General features: G+C 37.9%; 1 protein-coding gene across 6 annotated transcripts in view; it reads right to left on the reverse strand.

Moving 5' to 3' along the window:
* Window positions 1–14,395, reverse strand: part of rerea (arginine-glutamic acid dipeptide (RE) repeats a) — a 575,418-nt gene that overhangs the window by 102,550 nt on the left and 458,473 nt on the right. For all 6 annotated transcript variants that reach the window (XM_060851827.1, XM_060851826.1, XM_060851825.1 and 3 more), the window contains one exon: window positions 3,883–3,963. In XM_060851827.1, the coding sequence (XP_060707810.1) occupies window positions 3,883–3,963 (81 nt within the window). The remainder of the gene's footprint in view (window positions 1–3,882; window positions 3,964–14,395) is intronic.

Below are 14,395 nucleotides of genomic sequence, written 5' to 3' on the forward strand. Positions count from 1 at the left end.
AATATCTGCAGCCAATGTTACCAAGTACAAAACACATGCAATTATTACTACCTGTTGGAAGGGTTCCAAATAGACATTTTCCCCTTCAACCTGCGCATTATTTCTATTTCCTCAATGGAACATGTGAACTAATTGGCATAGTTGCAACTAATTGGATAGATGCAGTTCCATCTTCTTAGAAGTATACTTTCAGATCTATATTTTGGGCTTGATCCAATACTTATTAATCGCATATAATGTAGCCTGTATCTTGGAGAATTAATATAGTGGCAGCATTGAATTACATGAAATCGGCTGAAATATATGAAACTGGAATAAGTCACATTACTTCCTAGCCTGTGCGGGTGGTACAGTGGCTCAATGGTTAGCACTGCTGCCTCACAGCGCCAGGGACTCGAGTTCGACTCATGCCTCGGGTGACTTTGTGGAATTTGAACATTCTCCCCGTGACTGTGTGGGTTTCCTCCAGGTGCTCCAGTTTCCTCCCACAGCCCAAAGATGTCGGGTGAATTGGTCATGCTAAATTGCCCATAGTGATCAGTTTATTAGTCAGGAGTAAATATAGGGTAGGGGAATGGGTGCGGGTGGGTTACTGTTCGGAAGGTCGGTGTGGACTTGTTGGCCGAAGGGCCTTTTTCTATATTGTAGGGAATCTATTCAAATACAGTAATAATCATAGTTAAAAATCACACAACACCAGGTTATAATCCAACAGGTTTAATTGGAAGCACACTAGCTTTCGGAGTGACGCTCCTTCATCAGGTGATTGTGACACCTGGTGTTGTGTGATTTTTAACTGTGTACACCCCAGTCCAACACTGGCATCTCCAAATCATGAGTACTAATCATGGCAATGAAGATGGTGTTAGAATAATAAGGTTGATTTTAAACCTAAGTCTAAGTGAGCAGAGATGAGAGAAAATTGGCAAGTCCTCTTTACTGTTATTGAGAAGCTTCGATGAGCATATGGGGTTCTGTGTTTGGGACTTTTGGTGGCACAACTGATGAGATCACAGCTAGGGTTTGCTATATTAACCCAAATGGTCAGACACCACCTTACTGATACCTTTCCAGTGTAACAATTCAATAAAACATCTCTTTTTGTGAACCCAAGACTACCCAAAAGCACATAATACTGACCCCTATGTGTGCTATGTACCTTGGTAAGATTTGTAATCTCTAATAGCTAAGGTAAAGTGCTCTCCCCATCCTCAAGTTCATATTTCTCAGTATTCATGTTGCAGAATTCACATAAAGAATATATTTCAGGAGTTATTTTTACATTACTCCCTCTTATCTTATCACAATTAATTTACCAAAATACTGGATACAGTAAGTTTAGTAATTCAATGTGATCACTATATAGCGCTCTCCTCCCTTAATGAAAACAGAACAAGGATTGAGCTCCTACATTCCTTTGAGTTGTTGCCAAGGAAGAACAGCACTCGGGAGCATATGTGGAAAGTAGAATGACCTGATCTGATCAAGAGGGAAAATAGCTTTCTGCTTCTGTACACATTTAGTCAGCTTAGTAGCAAAGAGAAACCAGTGTTTGTTGTCCCAGAGGGCAAATAATCCTTTAGCAATTGTATTCATTTTCTAGCTGGATGTTATACAGATGCAACGCCAGAGGCCTAGCAGTAGATTGTTCTCGCCAGTATTTGTTAGGTAACAGTTTTTGATAATGGGACAGAAAGAAATGACAAGCTAAATTGAGAGGTTTTTTTTGGGGGGAGGGGAAGAACAATTGGGCATACTTGGTCAACGACAGTGGCTGAAGCCCAAATTGACAGCAGTTCGTAAATATGGTAAATTTCAACTGCCTGAAGCCGGGTTGTCAGTGATGCTCTGATGGACTACAAACAGAAAGTGCTTAGAATATGCTTGTAGCAATGAAAAGCACAGATTACGACTGCTGAGACCTTCATATTATTTAATAAAAATGATATTGAAAATATGAAATAGAAACAGAAAATGCAGCACATACCAAGCAAGTCAAGCAGCATGTGCAGCAGCATGTGCGACCATAGAAACAATGTTTAAGGGCACTTAGGATGTAACATGTTAACTTTGTTCCCTTCTCGGCAGATCACAGATGCTGCCAGATCTGCTGAGTTTTTCCAGAATTTGCTGTTCTCATTTCCCACATTACTTAATCAGCTTGTCCATGGATAATTATGTTGGTTAACGACACGTAACGTGCATGTAAGGTACAGTGGTATTTGAGAGTAAAAGTTCAAAAATCCCCTCAACTACCTTTTCCCTCTCAGATTGTCATTTAAAACATGAAACAGATGAAATGGATAAATGCTGAAAAATAAACATCACGCACCTTTCATATAAATCAGTGTTTTTGATGGAAAAGAATGAAGTAGCTATAACAAGCCACAATTGTTCAGAAGGAGAAAATCTGAGAAAGCTACAGGTCTCAGAATTGGAGAGGCAGGGAAAAGCAAAAATAACTGAGGAAATAGAAGTTTAAGTAACAATTATGCATCCTTTGGAACCTCTTTCAGCAGATGGAGGTGAGTTTTATTGGCGTTTTCACAATCGGGGAGGCCAATGACAGATTATGCTCTCTATAAGGTGAGGCAAAGTAATTTATGAAATTTTTGACCAATAAGGGATAGAAAAAAGTCAGATCAAAATTTCTTTAAACTAGCCTAATATTTTCACACTTAAAGAATGTATTTGTAAACAGGTCATTGCTTAAAGAAGTACTCCAGGATCAGAAATATCAGCTGCCAAATGCAGAGTCATGGGGCCACTAAAGTTATTTAATGCCTCAAATTTTATGTTTACCTTTTCCCTCACCTGGGGACATCCTTCATGCATGGTAAACAGTGAATCGTCAAATTAGCAAAATAATTTTATTTACATGTGATTTCAGGGAATTAAACTATACAAACAACAAGGATAATGCTTCCCACTATAAACAGTCTGACTGGAAGATGCAATTAAGTTGCACTCCTTGAAACTGAAAATCATTGGTCACGGTTGCAATGAAAGTAAAAGCAGTTAACACCGTTCAGAACCTAACAAGGGAGATGTTCAGAAGTAGATTTGTTTTGTTTCATGCACAATGAAACGAAAAGGTGACAGAACACCAAACTGTTTATGCATGTTATCCACAAGGAAACTTTCTATAGGCATAATTGCCTTAAAACAATCTACCACTTGTTTGCTGCCTGATTTACTTCACTCTCTAAACAAGAAGTGCGGACCTTTAACCCTCCCCCCTCCTCATTCAAAGCCACCACAAGCTGTGAATGATTAGCTGGTTGGCTTGTCAGAAGTTAAGATAGTGCATCTGACATGGAACCCTCAGTGAGTCTGTCTGAAGACTGAACAAACAGAAAGGAAAAAGGACACAGTGGATAAAGAAGGGGTGGCAGATGAGCTGCAGGAAGGTCACTTGTACATCAGTCTCTGCTGAAAAACATTACACAATAGTGTACAAGTTCTTCACACAGAGAGCGAGGCAGAAAACGAAAGAAAGACACTTGACGGCAATAAATTAAATTGCTCGCAGTTTAAACGGTACACCCAGCACAATGGTGTTTTTGTTAAAAAATTATCTCCGTAGCTAGAAGTCGGAGACACATATGATTTTTTAAAAAACCACTATTAGATAAATGGCACCTGCAAGGTAGTAACAGAAGCTTCTAGACTACCAGAATGATTCACAAACATATCACTAATTATAAATATCTGTTCTGACTCGAAATTACTTTTGTTGATATGCCAAACCACTCTACTTCCCTTCAAATCTCCACAACAAGTTTTTGAAACCACAATCAAGAAGAAAAACAACCAATCGAACACCAGCAGATTGATTACCAGAAACCAACACAGATCAATTAAATAGAAAAAAAAACTCACCGTCTCCTTATTTGGAAGCAGCTCTTTACGGATCCTGAAGAAGTTCTTGCCGTACTGTCTCAAGCCCTTAATGAAGCGTTTCTGTTGGCAAGAAAAGAGGAGTCAATAAGGGAGGCGGGAGGGAACAGCCTTTGCTAAGATTCGACTGCGAGGGAGAAAAAATACACCAGGGGAAGCAAGGAAAATGGCGGAAATTGTACTGCACAGAGATCCTTTTTCTATACGAGCCACTAATCACTCAGACTGGAGGCACCCTACATAATACAGACAACACACAGCGCAGGAAAGGCTTGCACTTCTTCACGGCTTGGCCTGACTTCAGTAAACCATGACAACAATTAAAGCACAAAAGGAAAGCGAGAAGGACCTTTTTTTTCCTTTTCTCCCAGTCCCTGGTAATGTCAGTGTGCCGTCAGTAAGTGGCAGAGGGGGAGCATACAAGCGAGAAATACCTTGTCACTCTCTGCTCCAACACTACAAAGGGGGTGGTTTACACGCGATCTCTTGCTGGGTTCTCTCGTCTCCGGTCAGACATAAAACCTGGTATGGATCACTGATTCCCAACAGCCCAGAATATGTATTCAAAGCAACACAGAGAAACATCACCAAAGCAACTATGTTGCCAAGTCGCTTTTTTCAGCAAGTACTTTCCTGTAATCTCATTAACTAGCCCTTTTCATGTGTTCAGTGAGCCGCACAAATCCATTCACAACGCTGCTATCGAGACGCAGAAAGGCACATCGGCAGCCTCTAAGATTCGACTTTTCTTGTCACAAAGATAACGGACATTGAGTAAGCTTTGCCATGGATTACACTAAATCCGATAATGAACTTGATCCGACCAATTATTTCATCAACCCTATAATTTAAACCTGTTAATGCACGAACATTTTCTCTTCGTAAAATAGTTCTTTCTGTTGACTACAATTAAACAACTTTGCTTTCAAAAAAAGTAGGTCATTGATTTTTTTTGAGTAAAAATTAAGGCAAAGATTTTGAGATTAAGATTTCCGGTAACTATTCCATCAACAAGGTAACAAGCAAATTTACATTAGCATCGCACCGCTGATGGACCAAAAAACAATAAAGCACATTCCATGAAAACTAGACGCCCAATATCTAATTTACACACCATTTATCAACTTCAACCACAAACAAGTGGTGAGTTGCTGCAGTTGAGTTCAATATCCCCGGATACAGGAAAACACAAGTGTACCTGTTAACTGCTATATTGTCTAGGTCTCCACGGGCCAACATTGGGTGAGGACAGTACTACCATTTTATACGTGAAAGTACAGCCTAGACTTAGAATACAGAGGGAATGCTGCACATTTGGAGCTGCCTTATCTTTTGGATAAAATGTCATCTAAATTGCATCTCAGGTGGATTTAAAAACTCCTGTAATGTTATTCAGAGAACAACGAGCTCTCCCAGCGCCCCGGGGAGCTCCTTAATGATATTTCTGGGGTCTGTAGTCACATCTAGGCCAGATCGAGTTAGAGATGGCTTATTTTCTTCCCTAATGTAGATTAGTGAACCAGATGTGTTTCTACAGCAACTGCCAATTGTTAGGTGATTGCCAGTAAACCAGCTTTATTGAATTCAAATTTCACCATTTGCCATGGTCCCCAAAGCATTACCAAATAAGAGAAAAGTGCTAGAGATACGAAATGAAAACAGTGTTGGATAAATCCAGCAGGCAGCATAAATGGGGAAAAAATTAAAGTTAGCATTTCAAGTCCCACATAACTCTTCTTCGGACTGAAACATTAAAGCACATTGGCTCGTATTTCTGAGTGACACACAAAATGTGTACAGATCTCATGGCTGTTTTTGCTGCAAAACATCCACTCCATGAAATATTTTATCTGTCAATTTGCCACATTTTTAACATGAAAAGTACTATCTCACTATGAACAAAAATATATAATACTTTTCATTCCATCTAATAATTGGTAGGTATAGTAAGTACTCTCTTTAAATAATGCCAATGGGAAAAACAAATTATACAAGATGTAGATTATGCAGTACTGATATTAATTGCATAATTGAAGCTGAAAGCTAAGCTCTTGCCTCTCAGGTTAAAGAAGTGTTTGTAGTTTGCTCATAACAGAGATCTTTAAGGATTCCATCAAATTTAGTTACTTGTAAAGTTTGGATCATTATTTTATGATATAACTTATGAGGGCAGTTACACTGAATACGCATAATTATACTTTTCCAGGATAAGCAAGCATTATATTTAGTATGTCAAATTTAATACAAACACCTGAATTGCAGGATGTTTCAATCCCTATGTTAGTTAAAGCAAAATGAATTGAAAGGACCCAGTACCAACAACCAGCAGAATGAATGTCATTTACAAAATGTCCTGCAAGGACTGCAACAAACACTACATTAGACAGACAGGCAGGAAAGTAGCCACCAGGACACATGAACATCAACTAGCCACCAAAAGACATGACCAACTATCACCAGTATCCTTACACAGAGACAAAGAGGGACAACAGTTTGACTGGGCCAATACATCCATCCTGGGACAGGCTAAATAAAGACACGCACGGGAATTCCGAGAGGCTGGGCAGTCGAACCGAACCTTCATTAACATACATATCAATTTGGACCCCATTTACCAAGCTCTGAGAAAAAGAACCAGAAATGATGTGACCCACCGTAACAGACCAAGACACATAAATAGAACATGGGACAGAACACATGTGCTTCATCCGAGGCTCACTGATGATGTTACCTAACATGGTGATGAAATAGCTGAGAACAATTCTACCAGCTCAGCAAGCAAACTTACAACCTGATCCACAATCTGAGGTACAAATCTTCTCTAAAATCACAATACTTACTAAGTTTTTAAAAATTATTTATTTTTAAACATATTTCCCAGCCTAAATAAAATGTATCTCAAATCAATGGAGCCAAACCATGTGAAAACACTGTACTACAATCTATTCATCGTCTCTTTTGTTGAAAAGGATGAATTGTTTCACAGTACAGTAGCCAGCACAAAGTTAATTTTTATGCTGCTGACCTATCATATACAATGGCCCAGTAAAAATAAATACTGCTTCAAGGTTTGACAAGCCGCTTTTAAGAATAGTTGTAATATATCTCCAGTAGCCAACCAACAAAGAGATGAAAATATTGATAAAGACAGTGTTATCTGCTAACTTTGAAGCTAATCACAATTTTTAGAACCATTTACAGTTTAAAAATATGCAAGGCGAACTAAATTTTCTTTGAAGAATTTTAATATATACATGTTTTGCTTCATTTTACAGATTGGCAAAGTGCAAGGGTGGCCAGAAAGCTGACATTAGTAACAAGGAGAGCTGGATAGGATAATGACATCTGGAGCGACCAGCAGCAAAACTGATTCATGACTCATTCTCCCCTTTGAATGTGGAATCTTACTGTGCAGTTTTGCTTAAGAACAATTATTGCACTTTAAAGTAATCGCTTTTAGACAAAGCTTTCACTGATGTTTTGGAGATGTGATGGGCCGTAAAATTTATCTTCTCGTTTCACCTCATCTGCCATACTCACCTGATCTGGCCTACACATTACTTCAGACCCATAGAAACGTGGTTGACTCTCAATTGCCCTCGGAAATGACCCAGCAAGCCACTCAGTTCAACAGCAGCTACAGATGGGTAATAAATGCTGGCCAGCTAGTGATGCGCACATCCCATGACTGAATTTTTGAAAAAAAAAACTAGATGTCAATACTATATATTGTTGTTTAAACATCATTTCAAAGAAGTCAGTATCATTACACATTACAGAAAATATTTTAGGGATTCAATAAAACTAAAGATGAAGAAAATAACTCAGATTCTGGAAATGTGAAATACAAGGAAAAAGGTTCCATTAACCTTTCAGGTCTATGACCTTTCAAAGGATAGAGTCATAGTCTTGAAATGATAACCAAAACATTTTTCTCTCACTGCAGATGCTGCTTCGCTTGTTGAGTGCTTCCAGCATTTTGTTTTTACTTCACGGTTTCATCTGCTTTTGTTGTCAAGTCAAAATTTTCCTAGTGTTCAGAACGCATGCTCATATTTTAACTATACAATATTAGTATAAGATGGCTGCATGTTGTTTGCAGTGTCAGCCTTACCACAAACACATTAAGTGACCTGAGAAATAAACACAGAATACATGAACTGCTACAAAAGCAAAGCTTCCTGTTTAATACTATCCAACCTCAATGGAATATACGTTTGCCCTGCATCAGACCACTGCTGTACCTATCTTGGTTAATTAGGTCTGAATGTAAAGTATAACTGGAGAGGTAACCTCTAATTATACCTGAACATTTAATCTTTCACTCATTTAATTGGAACACCTTTATTATTTACTCAGTAATCGTGAACATTGTAGGTTCATCTATAAAACAACATTCAAGTGCTGTTGGTTTTTCTATGCTCTCCTGCTTAAGGCTCCAGTTCAGCTGCCTAGCTCACTCAGCTCACAGCCTTGCTAATAAATCACCCAACAATCTGCTCTCTGAATTGCTTTGGCCATGGTTTGATTGCTCCAGCCCATGTTGCCAAGCAACAGCACAGGAGAGAAGTCGAAAGAATTGCTGACAAATGGCCAAACGGCTGAAACAACAGACTTGTCTTCAGCAGGATCTGTTCCAAAGAACTGCCTGATTTTTTTTTGCTCTTCTGGTCTCTCTACTACACGACTGGAAAAATCCAAGAAGCCCCTGTAATTTACATAAACTCTTTTCTCAACAGATAACTGCCATTTGCTATGATCTGGATGAAATCGCAAGAGAGTACAACAAAGGATATTAGATGATTTTTAACAAAAAATTACACACTTAAATAATGGACTCCAACAGTAAATGCATATATCGAGGGGAAGAATACCAGTATTCCTTCAAAGAAAAAGCCTCAATTGTAAAAAGTTAATCTGCCTTTGGGTATTCATAGAAAAGTCCCCAAGGGCCACACTTCATTTCTTTTAATGTTCACCTCAACAATTCTTCCTTTGCCCCAGATCAAATAAATTGTAACCCTTTGAGCACCAGCATTTCATTTTAACATGTACATTATTCTATTTCAGTTAAAAAAAATTAGCATTATAGCATAGATTCTGATACCATGTGGAATCAATTTTGTGTCTTTAAACTTGGCAAAATCGAGTCACAATCCTCAAAAAAAATAAACTACAAGCACATTTTGCATATTCCGGACAATTTGAAGTTCGTCTGCTCAATGCAAGATTTGGATGTTACACTGCCAATTAGTAGTCCGGAGTCTAAATCTTAGAATCAAGGAGATTATGCTTCTCTGGAACAGGAGTTTAGCATATTTCAAAAAGAGAAAAATAATCTGAAAGATTTTCTTTAGTGCCCCTGCTGATTGGCAGGCCAAGAACATCAGCTGCCTTTCTGGAGTTGTCCATTGTCGGTTCTGTTTTATAATTAGCAGCAGATATTGATATAGATCATTAACTCCATGTTAAAATATTCAAATTCTTAAAAAAAATGAATGCTCTCAAATAGTCAGTATCCAGTAAACTTATAGATTCATACAGCAAGGAAACAGACGCTTCCATCCAATTCGCCCATGCCAACCAGACATCCCAATCTGACCTGCTTCCATTAGCTAACCTATGGCCCATATCTTTCTAAACCCTTCCTATTTGCGTTCCCATTCAGATGCCTTTTAAATATTGTAGTTGTACCTGCCTTCACCTCTTCTTCTGGCAGCTCATTCCATACACATACAATCTTTTGCATGCAAAGGTTACCCCACAGGTCCTTTTTAAATCTTTCCTCCCATCTAAAAACTACACCCTCTAGTTTTGAACTCCCCCAGCCTGGGAAAAAAACCTTAGCTATTCTATGCCTCTCATGATTTTATAAGGTCACCCCTCAGCCTCCAACGCTCCAGTGAAAAAAGTCCCAGCCTATTTGGCCTCTCCCAATAATTCAATATAGCTGAATATAATATAATATTCCCTACAGTTTTTTTTGGTAGTACAGAACTTTAAATATTGCTACAAAAAGAAAGACTTTTTTTTGAAGGTTTTAACCTTGCACTTTTCAGGGAAACTAGTAAAAATACCAATTCACGGGGAACACCAATATTGGCTGGCAAATGCATCAGCATTCTGTTCTCATACAACATAGATTTTGGTTTTCCCCTTGAATGGGTATTCTTGCAAGTTCTCTGATGAGTGAAAGATGAAAAGCTTTGTCAAAAAGAGTCTTTTTTTTCATTAATACTGAAATCCAATTCATTCTTGATTTGAGTGTTCATTTATATCCATTCCTGTAAAGGGAACTCTGAATTGGGGTAATTTGCAAAATGGGTAGGAAAATCGACATTTCGGACAAAAGCCCTTCATCAGGAATAGAGCATGGATAACAGCAGACTGATCACCTATGGATTATCACACAGCACAATGCAGAAATGTACATATTTGACTGTCGGCCAGACTGTCATTTTGTATTGCTGCAGCCACTTATTTTATTTTACAATGGGATAAAGGGCGTTGAGCATCAAGAACTAGTTTTGAATGCTCCAACAAGATGTACCACAAAGGCATACTTTTGACATCAGTAGTGTTAAGAATTTATGGAATCAACCAAATGCAAGGATAGAAATGTCAAAAATACTGAAAGCCTTAATAGAAATGTGATAGTTTAATTAACTTACATATCTGCTAGAGTGTTGTAGGGAGGAATACACCAATGCATTCAGTTACAGTAAGTATAAGGAAGCTGTTCTTTAAAAACAAAATTGCAGTATTTTTTGCAAAGTGAAATATGATTGCATGGCACTTTTAATTGTGAATTCTATAAAGCATTATGCAAACAAAAATAAACAATTTTCACTGTATTTATTTGTAAAGCGAACATAATTCAGGAAAATTAGGTTACAACCACCTTGCACATGTAATTTTCTTTCTGTCTAAACAAAACAAATGGACCAGAAATGCTTTTTCTCCAAGTTGTCAAGAGTTTAAAAAGCTTTTGCTTTAACAATTGGGGAATATCAGCTTGAACCATGCATTTTCTCTTAATAATGACTGTGCAAACATTTTGCAAAACCAACACCAACTAAATCATAAGCAAGATAACCACCATTATGCACAAAAACATTTGTTTTAATGAATTTTCCATTCATATATGAAGTTACTATTACACAACTAGAATTTCATGTTGGTGATTATTAGGTACTCTATCCGTGGAAAGAGAACTCCTGTTTCAGAGCAATTATGTGGGCTCGTTCATAAGAGAAACAAGATCACAAAGTCTGCTAGATTTGTGCTAAAGTGGAATTTGTATAAGTAGTTAAGCAGTTGAATTTCCGAGATAAAGTAGGGGAAATCTTTAAATTTGTATCAAAGTTGTGAAAGTGGGGCTCAAAAAATACTGACCACCTGAAAGTGATAAAGTACTGAGGACAACATTGGAATTCTATCAATTTTACACAGAAAACTCCATAAACGTCAGGTCAGAAGACTCAATAAATAAAATTTGGACATTTCACATTGAACAGCAATTGAGGTACTTTTGTAGGTGCATAGTGTGCCAACAAAATTAATGTTAAAACATTCACAGCATGAAAATGTTGTAACCCGAGGATGATTTGAACATAGCCTCCGCCTCTGATATGTTTTATACAGATGGATCCAATCTTCCAGCAGGCACTCTGACTGAAGACTCAGTGCTCCCTTTCAGTCCATTAACAGTGGCAACCAGGAGATAAGGGAGGAAGGCAGAGATTCAGACTTCCATTTTACTAAGCTAAAATGGTGGTGCAGAGGTATTCAGGAGAAAAAATAAGAAAAAGCTACAACATTCAACAGCAGAACTCAGGTAATTTTTCTGTGCATGCCAATAACCAACTCTGAGCAACATTTACAATTAATTCAGGACCCCCAATTTTCTGAGCTAAAATGCGAGAGAACATAAGGATTAGGTGCAGATATAGGCCATTCAGCCCTTTGAGCCTGCTCGGTGATTCAATGACATTTTGGTAATCTTCAACCACACCATTCTCCTTCACTATCCCTGCATCCGTTGATATTTCTAACAGGTTGAAATCTATCAATTTCAGTCCTGAATATACTCACCAACTGATCTTCCAAAGTGCTCTGGGGCAGATAGGAAGAAAACCAAACAGAAAAACATGGCTAATATCTTCAAAAATATTGTTCCAATATATTTTGTGCCTGAAGAACCTGAGCAAGTGGGGAGTCATTTTCCAAAACTCAAATCAATTTTTCAGTTCTCTCTTACAGGTATTGACACCCGTAATACTTTGTTATTATACTTAAACCACTGACATTTCTACTGGATAACGGGTCTGTGATTGGCAATAAGTCTGGGGCAGTACATGTCAATCAGCAATGCCAGTTCAACCTTTCATTACCAATGAGGGGGGAAAAACCCCAAATGCTGCAAATCTGAACTAGAAACAGCAAATGTCTGAAATGTGTGATGGATTTGACAGCACCTGAAAGTAATGAAAGGAATCCATAATTCAGGAGAACCTACAATTCAAAACATTAACACACCTATTCTCTAACAAATCCCAACAGATGCACTGCACATTTGCAGCATTTTCTATTCTTATTCCTTGCTTTATTTTCTTTTCTTTGTCACCTTTACGTTCACCAACATTTTCAAAGGTCATTATCATTTATCCAGAATTGGCTATAAAACTTCCACATTGCAACAGTAAATTAATTCTTAAAATTTCAGGGATTTTATTTCTACTATATTTGAAAATCAATTCCATGTATTGACCACATTTTGAAAAACCTCAATTCTTAAATTTCTCTTTTGGAACACAAGACCAGAAGCTCGATAAATCTAGACAAGACAGCCCATTTGACTGGCACAGCGATCATTCTGTCCATTACCAACATAGTGTAACAGCACTGCATACCATTTCCAAGGTGAACTGCAGAAATTCATCAATTGAGAGCACCTTCTTAATCCATGACCATTACCATCTAGAGGTCAAGGGTAGCAGATACGTGGGAATACCATCACTTGCAAGTTTGTCTCCAAACAACTCAATCCTTAATATAACTGCTGTTCCTCCACTGTTGCCGGGCCAAGATCTTGGAACTTCCTTCTAAATGGCATTGTGGATATATCTATGCCAAACGTACATAACTAACTCAAGAAGACATTTCACCACCATCTTCTCAATATCATTTAGGCCCAGCAAGCAAAACTCACATCCCCAAATTAATTTTAAAATGGTCCAAAATTAGGTCATACTGCCCATCAAGGCGGCTGTACTCCATACAATGGTTGATTTTCCATCTCAACTTCACTTTTCTAGGATCTTTCTATCCTTCGATTTCTCTTCAAAATTCTCCCTCAGCCATGAAGAGACTCAAATACTTAATATTCATTGTCCTTTGGAATATACAGTCAATGATGCATAACTGAGTGAATACCATTTATGCCTAAAATAAGAAATGTAAGTTTCACATCCTGAGACTAACCCCCGAGCTGCAGACTTTCCAGTCAAGGTAAACATCCTCTTAGCAATTGCCCTGCTAATCTGACTCAGAGTTTTACATGTTTCAATGAAATCACTTTTAATTTTCCTAAATTCCAGTTAGTATAGGTTCATTTTAGTCAGTCAGCCCTCAAAAAAACAATTCTCTAATCTCAAGACTCATTCCAGTGAACCGTACATCCGTTCCCTCTAAAGTACATCCTTCCTTCGATATGGAGACCAAATATGCACACAGCATTGCATGTGTAGTCTCACTCAAGTCACACACAATTCCAGCAAGATTTTCTTAGTATTGTATTCCAATTCCTTTGCAATGAAAAATAATAGACCAATTGCTTCACTAATTATTTCCTGTATGTCAACTATGAAAGGCCCCCAAAATCACAGCGAACAATATATTGCTTCCACCTGATGGTGCTACCAGATAAGTCAGATCCCAGACTGAAACCTGGCTTGATAGATCACTTTATTGGTTCGAACAAGGTGATCTCTTGCTCAAACATTAACACATAAGATTGAAGATTTGTTTTTAACAATAAAACAGAAATTTATGACAAAAAGGAATTGAAGTTAAAATTGAATCAAACAAACTACTTACATCCATTTAAAGAATTTGAAACACATGGTAAAAATCAATCTCTAAAGAACCCCTTTACAACACACAATGACAGAATTCACTTCTGCATCTCTCTATACACCATAATTTAACGGTGGCTAAAAATTCCGGTCTTGAAAATCTGATAGCCTCTTCCTGGAGCTTTCATACAACTGAGATTAAACTTTCTCAGCATCAAATAACCCTTCCATCCGTTAACCAAACACTTCTGGTCGAGAGCCTTTACTAAACTACTTACACAGAGGTCATCTGGTTTAACTAATCTAAACCTCTTCCTCGGGGGAGATCCAAGATGGCGGCGACTCAGCAAGTCTGAGTTTACAGTGCTCTTCCCAAAACCTGGGTAAAGTGAGTTACTCACCTCCACCACACTTACCAA

This window comes from Hemiscyllium ocellatum, chromosome 37, assembly GCF_020745735.1.
Source record: "Hemiscyllium ocellatum isolate sHemOce1 chromosome 37, sHemOce1.pat.X.cur, whole genome shotgun sequence".
NCBI lineage: Eukaryota > Metazoa > Chordata > Chondrichthyes > Orectolobiformes > Hemiscylliidae > Hemiscyllium > Hemiscyllium ocellatum.